At 43.8% G+C, this 21,032-nt stretch overlaps 1 protein-coding gene across 1 annotated transcript; it reads right to left on the bottom strand.

Annotated features, from left to right (window-relative positions):
* Positions 1-6,070: 6,070 nt before the first annotated feature.
* Positions 6,071-16,405, bottom strand: LOC131928848 (uncharacterized). Its single transcript, XM_059284997.1, has 3 exons — positions 16,048-16,405; positions 6,590-8,656; positions 6,071-6,330 (listed from the first exon to the last, which is right to left on the bottom strand). Exons 1-2 carry the CDS (start codon positions 16,294-16,296, stop codon positions 6,935-6,937), a joined length of 1,971 nt encoding a protein of 656 aa, XP_059140980.1. The 5' UTR covers positions 16,297-16,405; the 3' UTR covers positions 6,071-6,330; positions 6,590-6,934.
* Positions 16,406-21,032: the final 4,627 nt, after the last annotated feature.

The raw sequence follows: 21,032 nt of genomic DNA, 5'->3' as shown, positions 1-21,032 counted from the left end.
AAGGATAATGGTCATTTTTTTGTCATTTTTTGGTCATTTTGTTTTTGTCATTTGTGGGGCAGGGAGGGGGGATCAAAATGGGGGAGGGGGGATTGCTAATATTAGCCCAGAATTAATATATTGTAGTTGGTGATCTTTTTAAATCTTGCAACATCCTCCTTCATTCTGATGTTATCTTAGATCTTGTTTGGTGATTGCCTGTGGAAGATGATTGATGTTGTCTATAAATTAAAGATGTTTGGCTGCAGGCAGTGATGTTGACTGCAGGCAGTGATGTTGTCTTTAGACCAAACATGTTAGCCTGTAGACAACGAATCCTTCTTGTGGTGTGTACCTCCCAAGATTTACGACGGCCTCTATGGTCGAGGGCTCTAAAGAATGTCTTGTATGGGCACGTCCCGGGCTAATCATCTCATTGACATTGCCCTACAATCGTGTTTAACACTCGTAAATCTTGGAGGGGGGGTCATAGGTCAAACAATGGTGTCATGTGGTTCACAGACAAGTCTCACATACTGTTCTTGTACACACCCGACATTTGCACATACTGTTCTTGTACACACATTACATGTACACATACTGTTGTTGTACACACCCGACATGTACACATACTGTTCTTGTACACATCTGACAATATACGTCGACCATTTGGGACATTCGCTACAGCCGAGAAAAATCATAAACCAGAAAAAAAAATTGTAGACAATTCTGCCAATCGTCTGCCGGCTATTTCCGGTCTGGGCACCTCGTCCCCACCCCGAGTCACGATCGATACAAATTATGTTCGGGGGGGGGGGGGGGAGGGGGGGGGTTGTACAATGTGGGGGCGGGTACTTCTATTGTCTGCATGTAATGGCGGGAAAACATTGGGTATGCTTACGTCATAAGTTGTCTAAATAATTGCAGACGGCATGGCAGACAAACAGAATCACGCCACTGCAACAGATATGCAGCACGCTATACAACATCAGATAAACAGAATCACGCCACTGCAACAGATATGCAGCACGCTATACAACATCAGATAAACAGAATCACGCCACTGCAACAGATATGCAGCACGCTATACAACATCAGATAAACAGAATCACGCCACTGCAACAGATATGCAGCACGCTATACAACATCAGACAAACAGAACCACGTCACTGCAACAGATATGCAGCACGCTATACAACATCAGATAAACAGAACCACGTCACTGCAACAGATATGCAGCACGCTATACAACATCAGATAAACATAATCACGCCACGGCAACAGATATGCAGCACGCTATACAACATCAGATCATCATCTGTTCCCGCTAGTGCCCAATACACACGAGGCAGATGAAGTAGAGTGTCGTCATCTGCCAATGGTGTGTATACCTTCCGTCTCTGAACACACACGTGCCATTAATGATCACAACAAGAAACTAATCATGACTGAGTTCGCAGGTTTCATGACTTTAAAGTGACGTCAGTTAGGCAGACGATCTGTCAGTTTTCTGACAGACAAATCCAGATCATCATCCTCAGCGTCAGACGTCTCCACGGCAACCAATTACATCACACATCTGTTAAGTGTCTAGTGTCGTAACTTCCTGTTTACTCAAAGTCACCACAAGGGACGATACCTCCATGAGATGTCACGTCAATGGACGATAACTCCACGAAATTTACCCAGACAAGCGAGACTTTTACTACTAAATAAACTGTGACATCATGTGACAACCTAACGATGGTCAGCGAAGTAAATCTACGGTCAAATAATTAATGGTTGCTAAAAAAATTGACTAGCAATTGATTGCCGTAAACTAATTTGCAACAAGAATGTTGCAAAGACAAGACCAACCTAATTATAAACAGAGCTCAAGGTCCCGCCCACTCCTCCCCCCCCCTCCACTCTAACCCCTACACTACCTTGTCAACCATCAGCAAGTTTATAAACACAAAGGTGAGAGGTTTGATTGGTTTACCTGATGCTGAGTACCACTTCACGTTTCTACCACCTTCATGTAAACAATGGGATTGTTGTTGTTTTAGTGGGGGGAGGGGAGAAATATGGTCGTCAACTTTGTGTGTCTATATATATATATATATATATATATATATATATATATATATATATATATATATATATATATATATATATATATCGCATAAATATAAGTAGAAGAATTAAGTTCAATATAGCAACGATTTAGCCTACCAGTGAATGCGAGTGTAATCCTGATACATAATGTTGATGTGCTATCCAAAGATCGCCGTGTATTGTTGTATCGCCTAATGTATCCAGCTTCAAACAACAAGCGCACATAACCCCGGTTATCTCTCCTTTCTACCGAGTCGCTTCCCCTCTGCACACAAAAAGCTGGCCATTTGCCAGATTGTGTTATCTGTTTGGTAAGACTGGACAGATTCGAATCGAACTTTGCTTGAGATATTGATGTCTAACCTAAGCCAGGGAACGTTCGGCTGCTGACCGTTCATGTTTGAGGCTTGAATTGTCTGCGCACCAGTTACGTAAGGCAGCTATTGCGTCATGCTATTCGTGATTGTCTTGTACACTACAACATTAGAAAAGTGTACACTACAACATTAGACAAATGTACACCACAACATTAAAAAATGTACACTACAACATTAAAAAGTGTACTTTACAACATTAGACAAGTGTACACTACAACATTAGAAAAGTGTACATTACAACTTTAGACAAGTGTACACTACAACATGAGTGTACATTACAACTTTAGACAAGTGTACACTACAACATGAGTGTACATTACAACATTAGAAAAGTGTACACTACAACATTACAACAGTGTACATTACAACATTAGACAAGTGTACACTACAACATTAGAAAAGTGTACATTACAACTTTAGACAAGTGTACACTACAACATTAGATAAGTGTACACTACAACATTAGACAAGTGTACACTACAACATTAGAAAAGTGTACACCACAACATTAGACTAGTGTACACTACAACATTAGACTAGTGTACATTACAACATTAGAAAAGTGTACACTGCCATACTACAACATTAGACTAGTCTCCCTATTAGTCTATACCAAAATGATAGACCTATTTGATACAAAAAAAAAGATCTACCAAAGAGTACCAATGTCTTAAAACGAAACTAGACCTGGCCTGCCATTGACCCTGAATGCACACTCAAGGCAAAAGCTGGGTCAGCAGGGGCAGACAATCAATTTTTTCGATAACTCAGGTTATGTCCCTTTCACATTATTTTTGGGGCGTTGGAAGGATGGTGGATATGGGAATGGGAGGGCGGGGGTGGGGTGGGGGGGGGACTTTATGTTGGCTCAGAAAGTAATGTTAGGGACGAATAGAGGGGTAGGGGTGGGAATAGGTGGGGGAGGCTGAAACTTCTGTCTGTTCTGATGACGACGAAGAGATACAGATATGGACGGGTGGTGATTTAAAGACATGAGGGAGGGGAGGGAGGGCAGGGATTGAGGGTCAGACAATAAAATAGAAACAGATGAATAGAAACCAAAAGCCCACCCTTCCCCTTCCCGGCCTGGCGAATCTGAGCATTGATCAGTTTACCCTAGCCATTAACTAATGAAGGTCTACAGGAAAGTGTACAGGAAAGTATACAGGAAAGTCTACAGGAACGTGTACAGGAAAGTATACAGGAAAGTCTACAGGAAAGTATACAAGAAAGTCTAGTCTACAGGAACGTCTAGACAGTCTAGAGGAAAGTCTACAGGAAAATATACAGGAAAGTCTAGAATCTGCAAGAAAGTCTACAGGAAAGTCTACAAGAAAGTCTAGAGTCTATAGGAATCTAGAAACTACAGAAAAGTTTACAGGAAAGTCTTCAGGAAAGTCTAGAAAAAAAACTCCTACGGTAAAGTGCGAGTCAAATATCTCGAGACAAATAAAGTGCGAGTCAAATATCTCGAGACAAATAAAGTGCGTGTCAAATATCTCGAGACAAATAAAGTGCGAGTCATATATCTCGAGACAAATAAAGTGCGAGTCATATATCTCGAGACATGTAAATTCTATTATTAATTTTAAAATTTATAATGTTGCATTTTGTGTGAGCCCAATCTTAGTATTTTTAAACCTGAAAGCGAGGCCTAGAAACAAATAGCCGCTATGGGTTTTTTAAATTATCAATGGAAATCATGTTCCTGACAATTAATTTAATTAAAAAATGTATACCTCTCCATGGCCAACGAGATTTTAAGCGAGAGAGATTGAGACTAACAAGCCGCATTGATCCTAAATTGTTTCATCACCAGGTGATGATAAGCTTCTTGTATTTTAAATTATTAATGGAGGCATAATGTGCATTTTATTTTATTTTTTTTTTTTTTTCGTTCATCATCATCTTTTCCCTTTCGCGCCAAGATACATGGGACAGATGAAGTAGAGTTCATCTGTTTCAGAGACTTTGGCATAAGAAGGGATAGTGTAGTCATCACTGTGCCCATCAGCCTTTGCTTTCCCTGGCGTGTTAGGTACCCGTCAGAGCTGAGTTGACTCAAGGACATTCTACTGACTTGAACACAGATTCGAACTCAAGATTTTCAAATTTAGTAATTTAAATTCTTATTCTAAAAAATTAGTAGTTTTTAATTCGTTACAACTGTGCATACATTATTCGATTAATATACGTCGATTTAGACATTACAACCACTTTATTGATAACTCCTACAACAGAATAAACCATGAATATTTTCACGGTTACCCCCCTTGCATTGATTGTAGTGTACCGCACTTGTATGGTTGCCTGTCTAAAAATATAAAAGCTGTCTCCTGCTGACGTCAATCGTTCAACCAGGTTGAGAGTAACTTCAATTAATGCACCGTAATGTGACGTCATTGTCAAAAAGACCATGATTTAAAGTGAACCTCTTTTATTTTTCAGCAATCTAATCATATTTTCAGACACGTTGTATTATTTTTAAAATAACAATCTTAGTAAGAAGTATTTTTGACAGCGATCTTATAAATGTAGACTTTACAAGAGCGTGTTATTTTCTTACATTCTTAAGTAGGACAGGTTATAAATAGTTGTTTTTATCTGTTAATTGTTCCGTGACGTAGGTACGTCAGCTAGACAAAATTGTTTCTTCTAGTCATCTCTTCGGGGGGGGGGGGGGGGAGGATTCCTTCGTAGAGAGTCTACCGCCCCCCCCCCCCTTTCCCGAACGAAATGGAGTTTATATGGAAAATATATACTTTTAACAGTGTCCGTCCGTCGTCCCCCAACACCCCCCCCCCCCCCCCCCACCGTGAAAAAAGTCTGGAAGAAAAACTGCTAGATCTATTGTTTCATCCTTTCTTAAAATACACCATCATATACATAAACACTCTGTCTTGCTAGCACACACAAACATACACACAAACACACACACACACACACACACACACACACACACACATTCTTGCAAATACAGTTAATATAATGTCATGTTTCAATTCCGCCCGGTAATATTCACCGGCAGTAAAGTGTGAAACATCATATCAAATGTAAAAGATGAGATTACAATGTTTTCCATCTCAAAGTCATAGGGTGAGAGACTGAGAGAGCAAGCAATGACTTACTTCCCTTACTAGAATACAGCCGTTTTAATTGGTTGGTTGTGGCACAAGCGCCACATCGTCAGCCGGCCTTGGGGATTCCCCGCACTGGCTAAAGTACACAATATTCCGTCACATCAATGGAAGAATTGGTAAATCTGGGCGAAATGGTTCTTGTTGCCTGGTTGAAAACACCCAGATTTTATATTGTGTACATCCCACGTGACTTGTACCTGTTTGTGATTACATTGCTAGTAGTGTTTGTGTTTGTGTTTACATTGCCATCTGTGTTTGTGTTTATATTGCCAGCTGTGTTTGTGTTTGTGTTTACATTGCCAGCTGTGTTTGTGTTTACATTGCCAGCTGTGTTTGTGTTTGTGTTTACATTGTCAGCTGTGTTTGTTGAATAGAATGTTAACACAGTTAAATTGTAATACAGTAGTTATATCACCATCACATCCTGATGTCGCCAAAAATTAAAGATTGTCTAAGGACATATAAGAAAAACATCACTAAATATAGGCTAAGATGTTTATTTAAAAACAACTAAAGACCACCTAAATAACTGAAAGACAAGCATTACTAAATCAGCCAACATTATCAGACAACAAACAGCAAACTTTTACCAAAAGTGATCCCCAACAAACAGCAAACTTTTACCAACAGTGATCCCCAACAAACAGCACACTTCAACAAACAGCTAACATCAGCAAACTCATTCTTTACATTTAGCCAGGCAGTGTTTACGTCAACATGGTAGCTGTTTCACGACTCTATATCGCATGACGACTGACTCACGAAGGGCAAAAACTTTATTTTAAAACTAAAACTTTCCACACCTCTTATCTTAAGGCCTGCACAAGTCTCATGTATGTTCCTGTTGCTTTATTTGATTTGGTAGTTCAACGACTTATTAATGATACTAAACAAATCAACCTATGGCATGTTAAACATCTGTGTGGTGTATTATGGTGAGCAGTTACATCACGTGAAGTATGCTGGGAACTCAACTCATCACGTTTATCATCATACGCACTACAAGGAGGGTAATGTGCAGGGGGTAGTAATAGACAAAGGGGTAGTAACTGTGGCCCAGATCTCAAATGACACAAAAATGGTATTGATGGCCCAGATCATATGTGGCCCACATCTAGTATGGCCCAGATCTCAAGTAGTGAGATGACCGAAGCACGCGGTAAAATGAAGTTTACACAGTGCACTAAGATCGACTTAAAAGAATGACGATATTTTCGTCTTATTACTTGATGGAATGAAAAATCAAAATTTTTGATGGTTGGGTAAACTTTAAAATCAGAAATCAATGTCCCATTTCTGGCGATAATAGCAGACTTAGTCAGGTATTGACAGGTTTAATAATCAGGCAGTGGGTGAGGTAGAGGATGTGGGTGAGGTAGAGGCATGGGTTGAGGTAGAGGCATTAGTCGAGGTAGAGGCGGTTGGTGAGGTAGAGCCAGACGATGGGAAAAATTTTCCATGAAAGCTGAATGGGATGTGGGTGGGCATAACCGCGTGTGACGTCACTGCAAACGTTCTCGCGTCAATGATGCTCAAAGTCGCGCGCTTTCTGACACCATCGTGACCTTGAACTACCAAAACGCCGTCATCTTCCGAGGCGGCGCGGGGGTTCGCTACGAATGAAGGTTCTAGAAAATAAATCCCGGGTATATACAGATGGAGGTCCCGTTTTCCGCCGGTGCACAGATCCTTCTTGACCAGCAGCATCTTGCTGAAGGTCACGTGGTCTGCCTTTAGAACTATCCCGTACACGTAGCAGTAGTCACGTGACCGGTAGAGCTCGTTGATGACCGGAAACTCCAAGCGGGAAGCGACCAATGGCTCGTCTGGTGCGTCCAGGCGCGTGACGCTGGCCCTGATGTCATCGAGCCAGATGGTGACCCGCATGACCATCGCATGCACGTCCAGGCTGTCCCTCCTGACGGGGTCTCTCAGGACGTCCAGCATCAGTCCCCGCAGGACGTCCGTGTTTTGGTGGCTGACGACGTCCATCACAACATTGCCGGCAGGCGTGTCGTATGCGTTGATGTGGTGGAGGGAAAACACAGAGGGGGGCGTGACCTTGACGGCGGTGACCTTCCCCGTGGACAAGGTTATGACGTACAAGACAGACGGCTCGTGTGGGAGCCACTCGAAGCACTCAAATGGAGCCGCGGTGGCCAGGATACAGGCCGCACCCTTCAGGTAGAGCGGGCTGACCATCACGACGGCTCTGGTCAGGGTCAGGGAGAAGCTGTGCAGGTAGACGACCTTGTGACCCACTGGCCAGCACGAGATCCGCTCGCGATCCACGGGTGACGTCATTCTGAGAAGACAGAGCTCGTGCTCTATGCCTGGCACCAGGGAGACCCGGGTCACCACGGTCAAGGTCTTGTGGGTGCCGGGCTCCACCAGCGGGTGGGCGACAGACATCAGATCGATGAACCCGACCCTAGACAGGTCTGGTGGCGCCATCGTCATTTTTTCAACAGAGCCTTGTGTTTCCACCTTAGGCTGTGGGAAAAATGTCCTCGTGTTTTCAAACGTTAGAGTTGCATCCTTGTCAGCCATCAAGCCGGTGTGAGACTGCATGCGTGTACCTGGCTTCACTTCCGGTTCACGACCTGAGAGAACCACATCCGGTTCACGACCTGAGAGAACCACATCCGGTTCACGACCTGAGACAACCACATCCCGTTCGGGCTGTACCAGCTTTAGAGTCGACAGATCGTCTAAAGAAATCTCGTACATCCGCGGGCTGTCCGTGAGCGCCATCACGTGATCATCTTTGACCCCGTGACCCCTGAGGCGGCAGACGTTGACGTTCATGTTGTCCATCGACCTCCAGACAGCGACCAGTTTTTCCCACCTAGAGAAGGCCGGCTGGGGCTGGGCCAGCAACAAAGATGGCGCCAGTTTGCCGGCAGACCGTGACCGGTTGAGCCATGTGGAGTAAATAAACCGGGTGGAGAAAAGCGCCGTGTCGCCACCGTCCAGCCTCCAGCTCGCCAGCTTGGCGAACCCGTCAAAGAGGTGACTCATCCGACTCTCCCCCATCTCGAACTTTCCAGGACCGTTGCGCACCTGGTCAGGTAACAGAAACAGAAAATTTTTATTTGAGACAAGTGGCAAAATCAAAACTTGTTTATTAACTTGTAATTGAACAAAGCAATACTATTTCACAAGAGTAAGTGATTTAAACTCGATATGTAGTGTAACATAGTATAGCTAAGCGCAAGATGCATATATATATATATATATATATATATATATATATATATATATATATATATATATATATATATATATATATATATATATATATATATATATAAGGGTTGGGAAGGCACTTCCGTTTAAATGGAGCTATAGGATGGGTAGGTAAGCTTGTGACACAAGCGCTCGTTTATCGAGAAAATCAGGAAAGGTCAAAGGGCTTTGCAGTATGCTGCATTATGGGAACATGGTATACAATTCTGAACGTTTTTGAGGAATCCGCTTATGTAAATATGCTCTGAAAAGTTACTAGAAACCATTCCAATAGTATCTAATATTAGGATCCAATACTCAAAAAGGAAATTGCGTCCACTGAATAATGCTCGAATTATTGTGCTTACACACACACACACACACACACTAACACACACACACACACATACATACATACACACACAAGATTGCTAAACTGTTTTATTTTTTATTTTATTTTTTGACAAAGGAATGTGAAATACATTGAGATTTGACAAAATCGATATCGAATTTTTTTTCACAATTGCGATACTTCCCGTCTACCATTACATTACTTCCCCTGCACTGCGTATAAAAATAATGCAAAACGTGATTATACGATGTAATGAAATATAAAAGTCACTGTTATAAAGTGGTTTCACTTAATTAAATTAGCCCAAAAATTGATGACAACACTTTTGTCTCCAAGTAATAGCAAAATAGTTGAGACACTATGGTGACCCTGGAACAAGACAGGTGAGACAGAATGGTGACCCTGGAACAAAACAGGTGAGACACTATGGTGACCCTGGAACAAAACAGGTGAGACACTATGGTGACCCTGGAACAAAACAGGTGAGACACTATGGTGACCCTGGAACAAGACAGGTGAGACACTATGGTGACCCTGGAACAAGACAGGTGAGACAGAATGGTGACCCTGGAACAAGACAGGTGAGACACTATGGTGACCCTGGAACAAGACAGGTGAGACACTATGGTGACCCTGGAACAAGACAGGTGAGACACTATGGTGACCCTGGAACAAGACAGGTGAGACACTATGGTGACCCTGGAACAAGACAGGTGAGACAGAATGGTGACCCTGGAACAAAACAGGTGAGACACTATGGTGACCCTGGAACAAAACAGGTGAGACACTATGGTGACCCTGGAACAAAACAGGTGAGACGCTATGGTGACCCTGGAACAAGACAGGTGAGACACTATGGTGACCCTGGAACAAAACAGGTGAGACACTATGGTGACCCTGGAACAAAACAGGTGAGACGCTATGGTGACCCTGGAACAAAACAGGTGAGACACTATGGTGACCCTGGAACAAAACAGGTGAGACGCTATGGTGACCCTGGAACAAAACAGGTGAGACACTATGGTGACCCTGGAACAAGAGAGGTGAGACACTATGGTGACCCTGGAACAAGACAGGTGAGACACTATGGTGACCCTGGAACAAAACAGGTGAGACACTATGGTGACCCTGGAACAAGAGAGGTGAGACGCTATGGTGACCTTGGAACAAGACAGATGAGACACTATGGTAACTCGACCCTAGAACAAGACAGATGAGACACTATGGTAACTCGACCCTGGAACAAAACAGGTGAGACACTGTGGTGACCCTGGAACAAGACAGGTGAGACACTGTGGTGACCCTGGAACAAGACAGGTGAGACACTATGGTGACCCTGGAACAAAACAGGTGAGACACTATGGTGACCCTGGAACAAGACAGGTGAGACACTATGGTGACCCTGGAACAAAACAGGTGAGACACTATGGTGACCCTGGAACAAGAGAGGTGAGACACTGTGGTGACCCTGGAACAAGACAGGTGAGACACTATGGTGACCCTGGAACAAGACAGGTGAGACACTGTGGTGACCCTGGAACAAAACAGGTGAGACACTATGGTGACCCTGGAACAAGACAGGTGAGACACTATGGTGACCCTGGAACAAGAGAGGTGAGACACTATGGTGACCCTGGAACAAGACAGGTGAGACACTATGGTGACCCTGGAACAAGACAGGTGAGACACTATGGTGACCCTGGAACAAAACAGGTGAGACACTATGGTGACCCTGGAACAAGAGAGGTGAGACGCTATGGTGACCTTGGAACAAGACAGATGAGACACTATGGTAACTCGACCCTAGAACAAGACAGATGAGACACTATGGTAACTCGACCCTGGAACAAAACAGGTGAGACACTGTGGTGACCCTGGAACAAGACAGGTGAGACACTATGGTGACCCTGGAACAAGAGAGGTGAGACACTATGGTGACCCTGGAACAAGACAGGTGAGACACTATGGTGACCCTGGAACAAAACAGGTGAGACACTATGGTGACCCTGGAACAAGACAGGTGAGACACTATGGTGACCCTGGAACAAAACAGGTGAGACACTATGGTGACCCTGGAACAAGAGAGGTGAGACGCTATGGTGACCTTGGAACAAGACAGATGAGACACTATGGTAACTCGACCCTAGAACAAGACAGATGAGACACTATGGTAACTCGACCCTGGAACAAAACAGGTGAGACACTGTGGTGACCCTGGAACAAGACAGGTGAGACACTGTGGTGACCCTGGAACAAGACAGGTGAGACACTATGGTGACCCTGGAACAAGACAGGTGAGACACTGTGGTGACCCTGGAACAAAACAGGTGAGACACTATGGTGACCCTGGAACAAGAGAGGTGAGACACTATGGTGACCCTGGAACAAGACAGGTGAGACACTGTGGTGACCCTGGAACAAAACAGGTGAGACACTATGGTGACCCTGGAACAAGACAGGTGAGACACTATGGTGACCCTGGAACAAAACAGGTGAGACACTATGGTGACCCTGGAACAAGAGAGGTGAGACACTATGGTGACCCTGGAACAAGAGAGGTGAGACACTATGGTGACCCTGGAACAAAACAGGTGAGACACTATGGTGACCCTGGAACAAGACAGGTGAGACACTATGGTGACCCTGGAACAAAACAGGTGAGACACTATGGTGACCCTGGAACAAAACAGGTGAGACACTGTGGTGACCCTGGAACAAGACAGGTGAGACACTGTGGTGACCCTGGAACAAAACAGGTGAGACACTATGGTGACCCTGGAACAAGACAGGTGAGACGCTATGGTGACCCTGGAACAAAACAGGTGAGACACTATGGTGACCCTGGAACAAGACAGGTGAGACACTATGGTGACCCTGGAACAAAACAGGTGAGACACTATGGTGACCCTGGAACAAGAGAGGTGAGACGCTATGGTGACCTTGGAACAAGACAGATGAGACACTATGGTAACTCGACCCTAGAACAAGACAGATGAGACACTATGGTAACTCGACCCTGGAACAAAACAGGTGAGACACTGTGGTGACCCTGGAACAAGACAGGTGAGACACTGTGGTGACCCTGGAACAAGACAGGTGAGACACTATGGTGATCCTGGAACAAGACAGGTGAGACACTGTGGTGACCCTGGAACAAAACAGGTGAGACACTATGGTGACCCTGGAACAAGAGAGGTGAGACACTATGGTGACCCTGGAACAAGACAGGTGAGACACTGTGGTGACCCTGGAACAAAACAGGTGAGACACTATGGTGACCCTGGAACAAGAGAGGTGAGACACTATGGTGACCCTGGAACAAGACAGGTGAGACACTATGGTGACCCTGGAACAAGAGAGGTGAGACACTATGGTGACCCTGGAACAAGAGAGGTGAGACACTATGGTGACCCTGGAACAAAACAGGTGAGACACTATGGTGACCCTGGAACAAGACAGGTGAGACACTATGGTGACCCTGGAACAAAACAGGTGAGACACTATGGTGACCCTGGAACAAGACAGGTGAGACACTATGGTGACCCTGGAACAAAACAGGTGAGACACTATGGTGACCCTGGAACAAGAGAGGTGAGACACTATGGTGACCCTGGAACAAGAGAGGTGAGACACTATGGTGACCCTGGAACAAAACAGGTGAGACACTATGGTGACCCTGGAACAAGACAGGTGAGACACTATGGTGACCCTGGAACAAAACAGGTGAGACACTATGGTGACCCTGGAACAAAACAGGTGAGACACTGTGGTGACCCTGGAACAAGACAGGTGAGACACTGTGGTGACCCTGGAACAAAACAGGTGAGACACTATGGTGACCCTGGAACAAGACAGGTGAGACGCTATGGTGACCCTGGAACAAGACAGGTGAGACACTATGGTAACTCGACCCTGGAACAAAACAGGTGAGACACTATGGTGACCCTGGAACAAAACAGGTGAGACACTATGGTGACCCTGGAACAAGACAGGTGAGACACTATGGTGACCCTGGAACAAGACAGGTGAGACACTATGGTGACCCTGGAACAAAACAGGTGAGACACTATGGTGACCCTGGAACAAGAGAGGTGAGACGCTATGGTGACCTTGGAACAAGACAGATGAGACACTATGGTAACTCGACCCTAGAACAAGACAGATAAGACACTATGGTAACTCGACCCTGGAACAAAACAGGTGAGACGCTATGGTGACCCTGGAACAAGACAGGTGAGACACTATGGTAACTCGACCCTGGAACAAAACAGGTGAGACACTGTGGTGACCCTGGAACAAAACAGGTGAGACGCTATGGTGACCTTGGAACAAGACAGATGAGACACTATGGTAACTCGACCCTAGAACAAGAGAGGTGAGACACTGTGGTGACCCTGGAACAAAACAGGTGAGACACTGTGGTGACCCTGGAACAAAACAGGTGAGACACTATGGTGACCCTGGAACAAGACAGGTGAGACACTATGGTGACCCTGGAACAAAACAGGTGAGACACTATGGTGACCCTGGAACAAAACAGGTGAGACACTATGGTGACCCTGGAACAAGAGAGGTGAGACACTGTGGTGACCCTGGAACAAGACAGGTGAGACACTATGGTGACCCTGGAACAAGACAGGTGAGACACTATGGTGACCCTGGAACAAGACAGGTGAGACACTGTGGTGACCCTTTAACAAGACAGGTGAGTCACTGTGGTGACCCTGGAACAAAACAGGTGAGACACTATGGTGACCCTGGAACAAAACAGGTGAGACGCTATGGTGACCCTGGAACAAGACAGGTGAGACACTATGGTGACCCTGGAACAAAACAGGTGAGACGCTATGGTGACCCTGGAACAAGACAGGTGAGACACTATGGTGACCCTGGAACAAGACAGGTGAGACACTATGGTGACCCTGGAACAAGAGAGGTGAGACACTATGGTGACCCTGGAACAAAACAGGTGAGACACTATGGTGACCTTGGAACAAGACAGGTGAGACACTATGGTGACCCTGGAACAAGACAGGTGAGACGCTATGGTGACCCTGGAACAAGACAGGTGAGACCCTATGGTGACCCTGGAACAAGACAGGTGAGACACTATGGTGACCCTGGAACAAGACAGGTGAGACACTATGGTGACCCTGGAACAAGACAGGTGAGACACTATGGTGACCCTGGAACAAGACAGGTGAGACACTATGGTGACCCTGGAACAAGACAGGTGAGACACTGTGGTGACCCTGGAACAAAACAGGTGAGACACTATGGTGACCCTGGAACAAGACAGGTGAGACGCTATGGTGACCCTGGAACAAGACAGGTGAGACACTATGGTGACCCTGGAACAAGACAGGTGAGACACTATGGTGACCCTGGAACAAGACAGGTGAGACACTGTGGTGACCCTGGAACAAAACAGGTGAGACACTATGGTGACCCTGGAACAAGACAGGTGAGACACTATGGTGACCCTGGAACAAGACAGGTGAGACACTATGGTGACCCTGGAACAAAACAGGTGAGACGCTATGGTGACCCTGGAACAAGACAGGTGAGACACTATGGTGACCCTGGAACAAGACAGGTGAGACACTATGGTGACCCTGGAACAAGACAGGTGAGACAGAATGGTGACCCTGGAACAAAACAGGTGAGACACTATGGTGACCCTGGAACAAAACAGGTGAGACACTATGGTGACCCTGGAACAAGACAGGTGAGACACTATGGTGACCCTGGAACAAGACAGGTGAGACACTGTGGTGACCCTTTAACAAGACAGGTGAGTCACTGTGGTGACCCTTTAACAAGACAGGTGAGTCACTGTGGTGACCCTGGAACAAAACAGGTGAGACACTGTGGTGACCCTTTAACAAGACAGGTGAGACACTGTGGTGACCCTTTAACAAGACAGGTGAGTCACTGTGGTGACCCTGGAACAAGACAGGTGAGACACTGTGGTGACCCTGGAACAAAACAGGTGAGACACTATGGTGACCCTGGAACAAGACAGGTGAGACACTGTGGTGACCCTTTAACAAGACAGGTGAGTCACTGTGGTGACCCTGGAACAAAACAGGTGAGACACTATGGTGACCCTTTAACAAGACAGGTGAGACACTGCGGTCACCCTGGAACAAAACAGGTGAGACACTGTGGTGACCCTGGAACAAAACAGGTGAGACACTAGAGGATCATCGTCAGCTAGAAGAGCTCCACCTGTGAAATGTTTTCTAAATGCTCTCTCGTAGATCCTGGGTTTTAAAAGAACTTTTGTCTCCGTCTTTTTTCAGTAACATGCCATTATTCTCTTATTGTTTAGACAACGTACAAACCTCAAGTTTAATCGAGGATTCTGCGGCGTGTCAAAAAAATCAACTTTCCAAAGTGTGAAATAATCAACTTGCAAAGTGTGAAATAATCAACTTACCAAAGTGTGAAATAATCAACTTACCAAAGTGTAAAATAATCAACTTACCAAAGTGTGAAATAATCAACTTACCAAAGTTTGAAATAATCAACTTACCAAAGTGTGAAATAATCAACTTACCAAAGTGTGAAATAATCAACTTACCAAAGTGTGAAATAATCAACTTACCAAAGTGTGAAATTATCAACTTACCAAAGTATAAAATAATCAACTTACCAAAGTGTGAAATTATCAACTTACCAAAGTATGAAATAATCAACTTACCAAAGTGTGAAATTATCAAGTTATCAAAGTGTGAAATAATCAAGTTACCAAAGTGTGAAATAATCAAGTTATCAAAGTGTGAAATAATCAAGTTACCAAAGTGTGAAATAATCAAGTTACCAAAGTGTGAAATAATCAACTTACCAAAGTGTGAAATAATCAACTTACCAAAGCGCCTTGAACCCACGATGGATAAGGATGACTCATCTTGACCGAGGCGTTGAGAAACTCGTGGTCGTTTGACACGAAGAGCAACTCAAATCCGGTGTCGTCTGTCGCGCTAAAATTGTAGGAACTGTTGGTTCCACTGTCGCAGGCACCGACACAGGCACTGTCGCAGGCACTGAACAGGTACAACAGAACACACCCACCCAGCAGAGACCTCACAGCACAGGTCAGTGGACCCCGGGTGACCATGTTGATCCCTGACTTTACGGCATCAAATTGTGACTTTTTCGTGTGAATGTTGAGATATCCACGTCATAAAATTGTAAATTATAAATGTGAAGTTTCAGAGATCCACTCCATAAACCTGTGACTTATAAATGTGAAGTTTCAGAGATCCACGTCATAAAACTGTGAATTGTTGTTGTGAAGTTTGAGAGATCCACTGCATAAAAACTGTGAATTGTAAATGTGAAGTTTGAGCGACCCATGTCACATATGTTGGACTGTTAAAGAATGTTTATGCAATACAGGATGAGGCATCTGTTGGTTTGCACACTGCATATCAAGGGGGGGGGGGGGGGGGGGGAATTAGCATTAGAAAAATGTAGGCGGGTAATCTTCGTGCATGTGAGGGAGTAATCTTTTTAATAGTTCAGCTTAATCTTTGTACGGTATGTGACGGACTAGTCTAGTTTAATCTTTGCCCAGTATGAGAATAGTTTAGTTTAATCTTTGCCCAGTATGAGAATAGTTTAATCTGTGTGGTCTTTGTCCAGTATATGGATAGTTCAGTTTAATCTTTGTCCATAAAATCTTACAATGTCAAAAATTGATTAGAAAGACAAAACAAAACAAAAAACGTAGCTCACATGGGTAAAGTATACAGTACCCATAAGACCCAAAGTATTTGAGCTTAGTTATTAAAAATTTATAGTTTAACAGCAAAAATATAATGAGCGCAACATTTAAAACAGCACTAAATAACTTCTAAATTGTATATTTAAAAATATAATATTTTCAAAGTTTCCTGAATCTCCACCTCACCCCCCCCCACCACCACCCCGGGGCAGAAATCCTCCCGAAAGACATCTAGGAAAAAAACTTACCTGACATATTGCAACCAAACTCTAACTAGCCCTAACAGCAACCTCCCTGCAACCTGTTGTTCAATCCATTTATCGTACAGCCGGCTCGAGTTTTTTATACCCTCTTGTAAGTCCGCGAGTTTAGTACTAGTACAGGTACACTTGCGAGTGACGCGATGTTTATGACTTTGTTTACTAGCGAAGTACTTTAGTAGAGTTAGAGGATATTAACCAGTGACGTCAGAGAGGGGGTGGGGTAGAGGCGTGTCGGTTAGATAATAGACAATTTAGTTCTTATCCCCCCACGCCCCCCCCCCCCTCCCCACGCATATTGAATGAATTTTAACAATATTCTGCAAGATAGATTTTTTAAACCTGGGAAGTTACCTAAAAGTGTTTAATCATACTACAGAAAAAAAAACCTTTCATATATTATGTTTCATTCTCCTTCTCTCTTCTTTTGTTGACTTCCTGAAGAGCAAAGGACATTGACCCCACTCTATCATCGAGCCTGGCTGGGTACCTGGGCCATACCACAAAATGTGATACGTCGATGTGACAAAGTGTAATAGTGCAATGTGACGCAGTGTGATAGGACGATGTGACACAATGTGATAGATGTGACACAGTGTGATAGGACGATGTGACAAGTGTGATAAGGCAGTGTGACGCAGAGCTGTCAAAACTTCGGAGATGAGCACAGCGACAAGATGTTTAACAAGATGTGCTGCAGAACGTACGGCAAGATGTACCACATGACGTACGGCATAACTAGAGCAACAAGTCACAGCTGGGTATTCTGGGAGGTGAGGGGGTGGTAAGGCGATTGAGCGCTTCGAGGTTCAGTCGACACCCACCGACAATAGATCCATCATCAGATATCTCAAGAGAAACTTGAGACACACCCACAGCTTAAGTTTCTCTGATTAACGGCTGTTAGACATCGATACTGATGGGTCAATGGTCATAACAATAACAAATTTTACAAACATAAAAAAGCAAGCACTCATTTTATATATATATATATATATATATATATATATATATATATATATATATATATATATATATATATATATATATATATATATATATATAAGGATTCAGCTCACACGATAAGATCATAAAAGGAATATTGAATTGTCAATTTTCCTGGAAAATGACCATTCAATATTTGTATTATAAAAATAACATACGGAAAAGAATTACATTTGATTTAGCTCAGTGTGTACTTGAATACAACGAAACACGTGTTACCTGATCTATATATAGGCTTGGTGTGTAACAAAGTGATGACAACCATACCTAATGTTTACAACTGAATGTTTTCTGTTCTATAAATAAACTGGAAGACCTGATTGAATTGGAGGCGGAGTTGGAAACAATCGGTCTACACCTGGGTAGTTTTATCTCGAGTCAAACGGAATGATTTATTTCTTGAGACAATGTAAGCCATGCATTTGAATTGTAACGGATCAGAGGCGTAGCGACCCCTCCCGGTGCCCGGGGACAAACTTTCGATTTGCACCACCCTCAAACTTTTGATTTGCATTTGCACCCCCCCCCCCTTCAAACTTTTGATTTGCACCCCCTCCCTCAAACTTTCGATTACTTTTTCCAACCCATTTTGGCGCCCCCTAAGGTCCCCCCTGCCCCCCCCCCCCCATCGCTACGCCTCTGTAACGGATGTTTTATTAAAAGCTAATTAAGCACTATCTGTTTTAGGACAATATAGTTTTCGTAACATACGAGTTGTCTAGCAGATCTTTAGCTGAATCTGTAACAGATAGATCTTGCATGTCCTACGAAAGTAGTTAAATTTTTAGGCTCCAGTTCTAGGGTATAACTCTAAAATTATTATTAAGTGTAATCTCTACAAATTATAAAAAAAAATTTCAAAAAGCTTGACAACAGACTAAAAAGGTTTGGTTTAATATCGCCAAATTTAAAACTTCTATCTAAACTATATTGTAAATACGATCTGGCCTTTAGGTCAAAACATTTTGTGTCATGTAACTCATATCACAAGGTTTACATCGCTGATAATCCAAGTCCAACTGACGGTGATATTGACATTGTGATATTTATTACTTTGTGGAATCAGCCACTACAAGCATGAAACATATATGTTGGAATAGGAATAGGCTTGAAGAGATTGTTAATTTTTCTACAGCTAGGTTATATGGTTTAAAATCAACGCATGCGAACACAGCAACACTTTGTATAATCTCGAGGTAGGGCTAACTTGACATGTCAAGTTGACGTATGCCACTTTTTTCCCCAAGGGAAAATCTCACTATTCTTGCATTTGAAATAAAATTAAGCTTTTATTATCTCAGGGTTTAAACATTCATTTACATTGTAAAAATAAAATAAAAATCGGTAAAAAGTCACATTTATTATAATTAAAAAAATTTGGGGTCCCTAAAATTCAATAATGCGGGATTTATCCTTCATGGTCATATCAGTTTTAAGATCAAGTACCGTAATAATTACGATATTTAAAATTTAAGCTTTCATGTGTGTGATTTGATTTGTATGAGTTTTTAAATAGACGATCAAACCACTTGTAAGTCAAACAATTAATAAATCATTTAAGTTTATGGCAGGGATTTCCGTTTTAAGTGAAAATGTCAGAGCGGTGACACCTGATGTCACTACTGGGGGCTGGGTGCTTTAGTGAAAATATTTAATGAGGAGATTTTTTTGTTTGGTAATTTGTTTGGTAATCGTGTTATTTGGTTATCCGACGACCATTTGACTAGCAAAAATAAAATCCAATATAAAATACAATTTTAGTCACTATCGTTTGTAAAAGATAATTTAGGAATGGGCTTTGAAATTGGGGGCCTTGTGTTATTGCTCTGGCAGCCCTCACCTTAATCCGCCACTGAGTTTAAATACTAGATTTGCACCGAGTTGTATCGTGGTAGTGTGTAAGTGTACGACACTGTATAGTGACTAGAGTCCTAACAACGGAGTCAAAAAGACAAGTCATAGAACATTGGTGGCCGGGTAAATGTGCAAATTTTCTCTCTTTTCTAGCCATTATCTGTGATCGATTCTTTCCCAGACATCTACGTCATTAGCATCCAGCCAAAAGCTGGACGTTCTTAGACTTTTTCTTCTGACATTGTTTTCTCATATATATTTTTTTTGAGGAGGGGGGAAGGGGTGGATGTTAAGAGAAAACCGAGTGGCGAGCCATTCTTGATCTTCGAGGATGGAGTGGAGGGAGGGGGGTCGTTCTTTGACACTCGATTCGTCTCTCTGGTTATCACTTAATTGGTCATTTCTAGACGTCCTCCCTGGCAGCCACATGCCTCCTGGTCAGCTTCAGTCCTCTCTATCCCCTGTCCTCCCTATCCCGTTCAGTCCTCCCTATCCCCTGTCCTCCCTATCCCGTTCAGTCCTCCCTATCCCCTGTCCTCCCTATCCCGTTCAGTCCTCCCTATCCCCTGTCCTCCCTATCCCGTTCAGTCCTCCCTATTCCCTGTCCTCCCTATCCCGTTCAGTCCTCCCTATCCCCTGTCCTCCCTATCCCGTTCAGTCCTCCCTATCCCCTGTCCTCCCTATCCCGTTCAGTCCTCCCTATCCCCTGTCCTCCCTATCCCGTTCAGTCCTCCCTATCCCCTGTCCTCCCTATCCCGTTCAGTCCTCCCTATTCCCTGTCCTCCCTATCCCGTTCAGTCCTCCCTATCCCCTGTCCTCCCTATCCCGTTCAGTCCTCCCTATCCCCTGTCCTCCCTATCCCGTTCAGTCCTCCCTATCCCCTGTCCTCCCTATCCCGTTCAGTCCTCCCTATTCCCTGTCCTCCCTATCCCGTTCAGTCCTCCCTATCCCTTCATCCCCTCAGTCCTCCCTATCCCCTCAGTCCTCCCTATCCCCTCACTCCTCCCT

Source organism: Physella acuta, unplaced genomic scaffold, assembly GCF_028476545.2.
Source record: "Physella acuta isolate Inbredline_101_S28 unplaced genomic scaffold, ASM2847654v3 ptg000091l, whole genome shotgun sequence".
NCBI lineage: Eukaryota > Metazoa > Mollusca > Gastropoda > Physidae > Physella > Physella acuta.
The sequence above is the reverse complement of the archived record's forward strand: the minus strand, read 5'-3'. Positions and strand labels throughout refer to the sequence as shown.

Coding starts and splice junctions, on each gene's coding strand:
- LOC131928848 (XM_059284997.1), bottom strand. CDS start 16,296: ATGGTCACCCGGGGTCCACTGACCTGTGCTGTGAGGTCTCTGCTGGGT. Junction 8,657..16,047: donor CGTGGGTTCAAGGCGCTTTG/GTAAGTTGATTA, acceptor TTACCTGACCAG/GTGCGCAACGGTCCTGGAAA.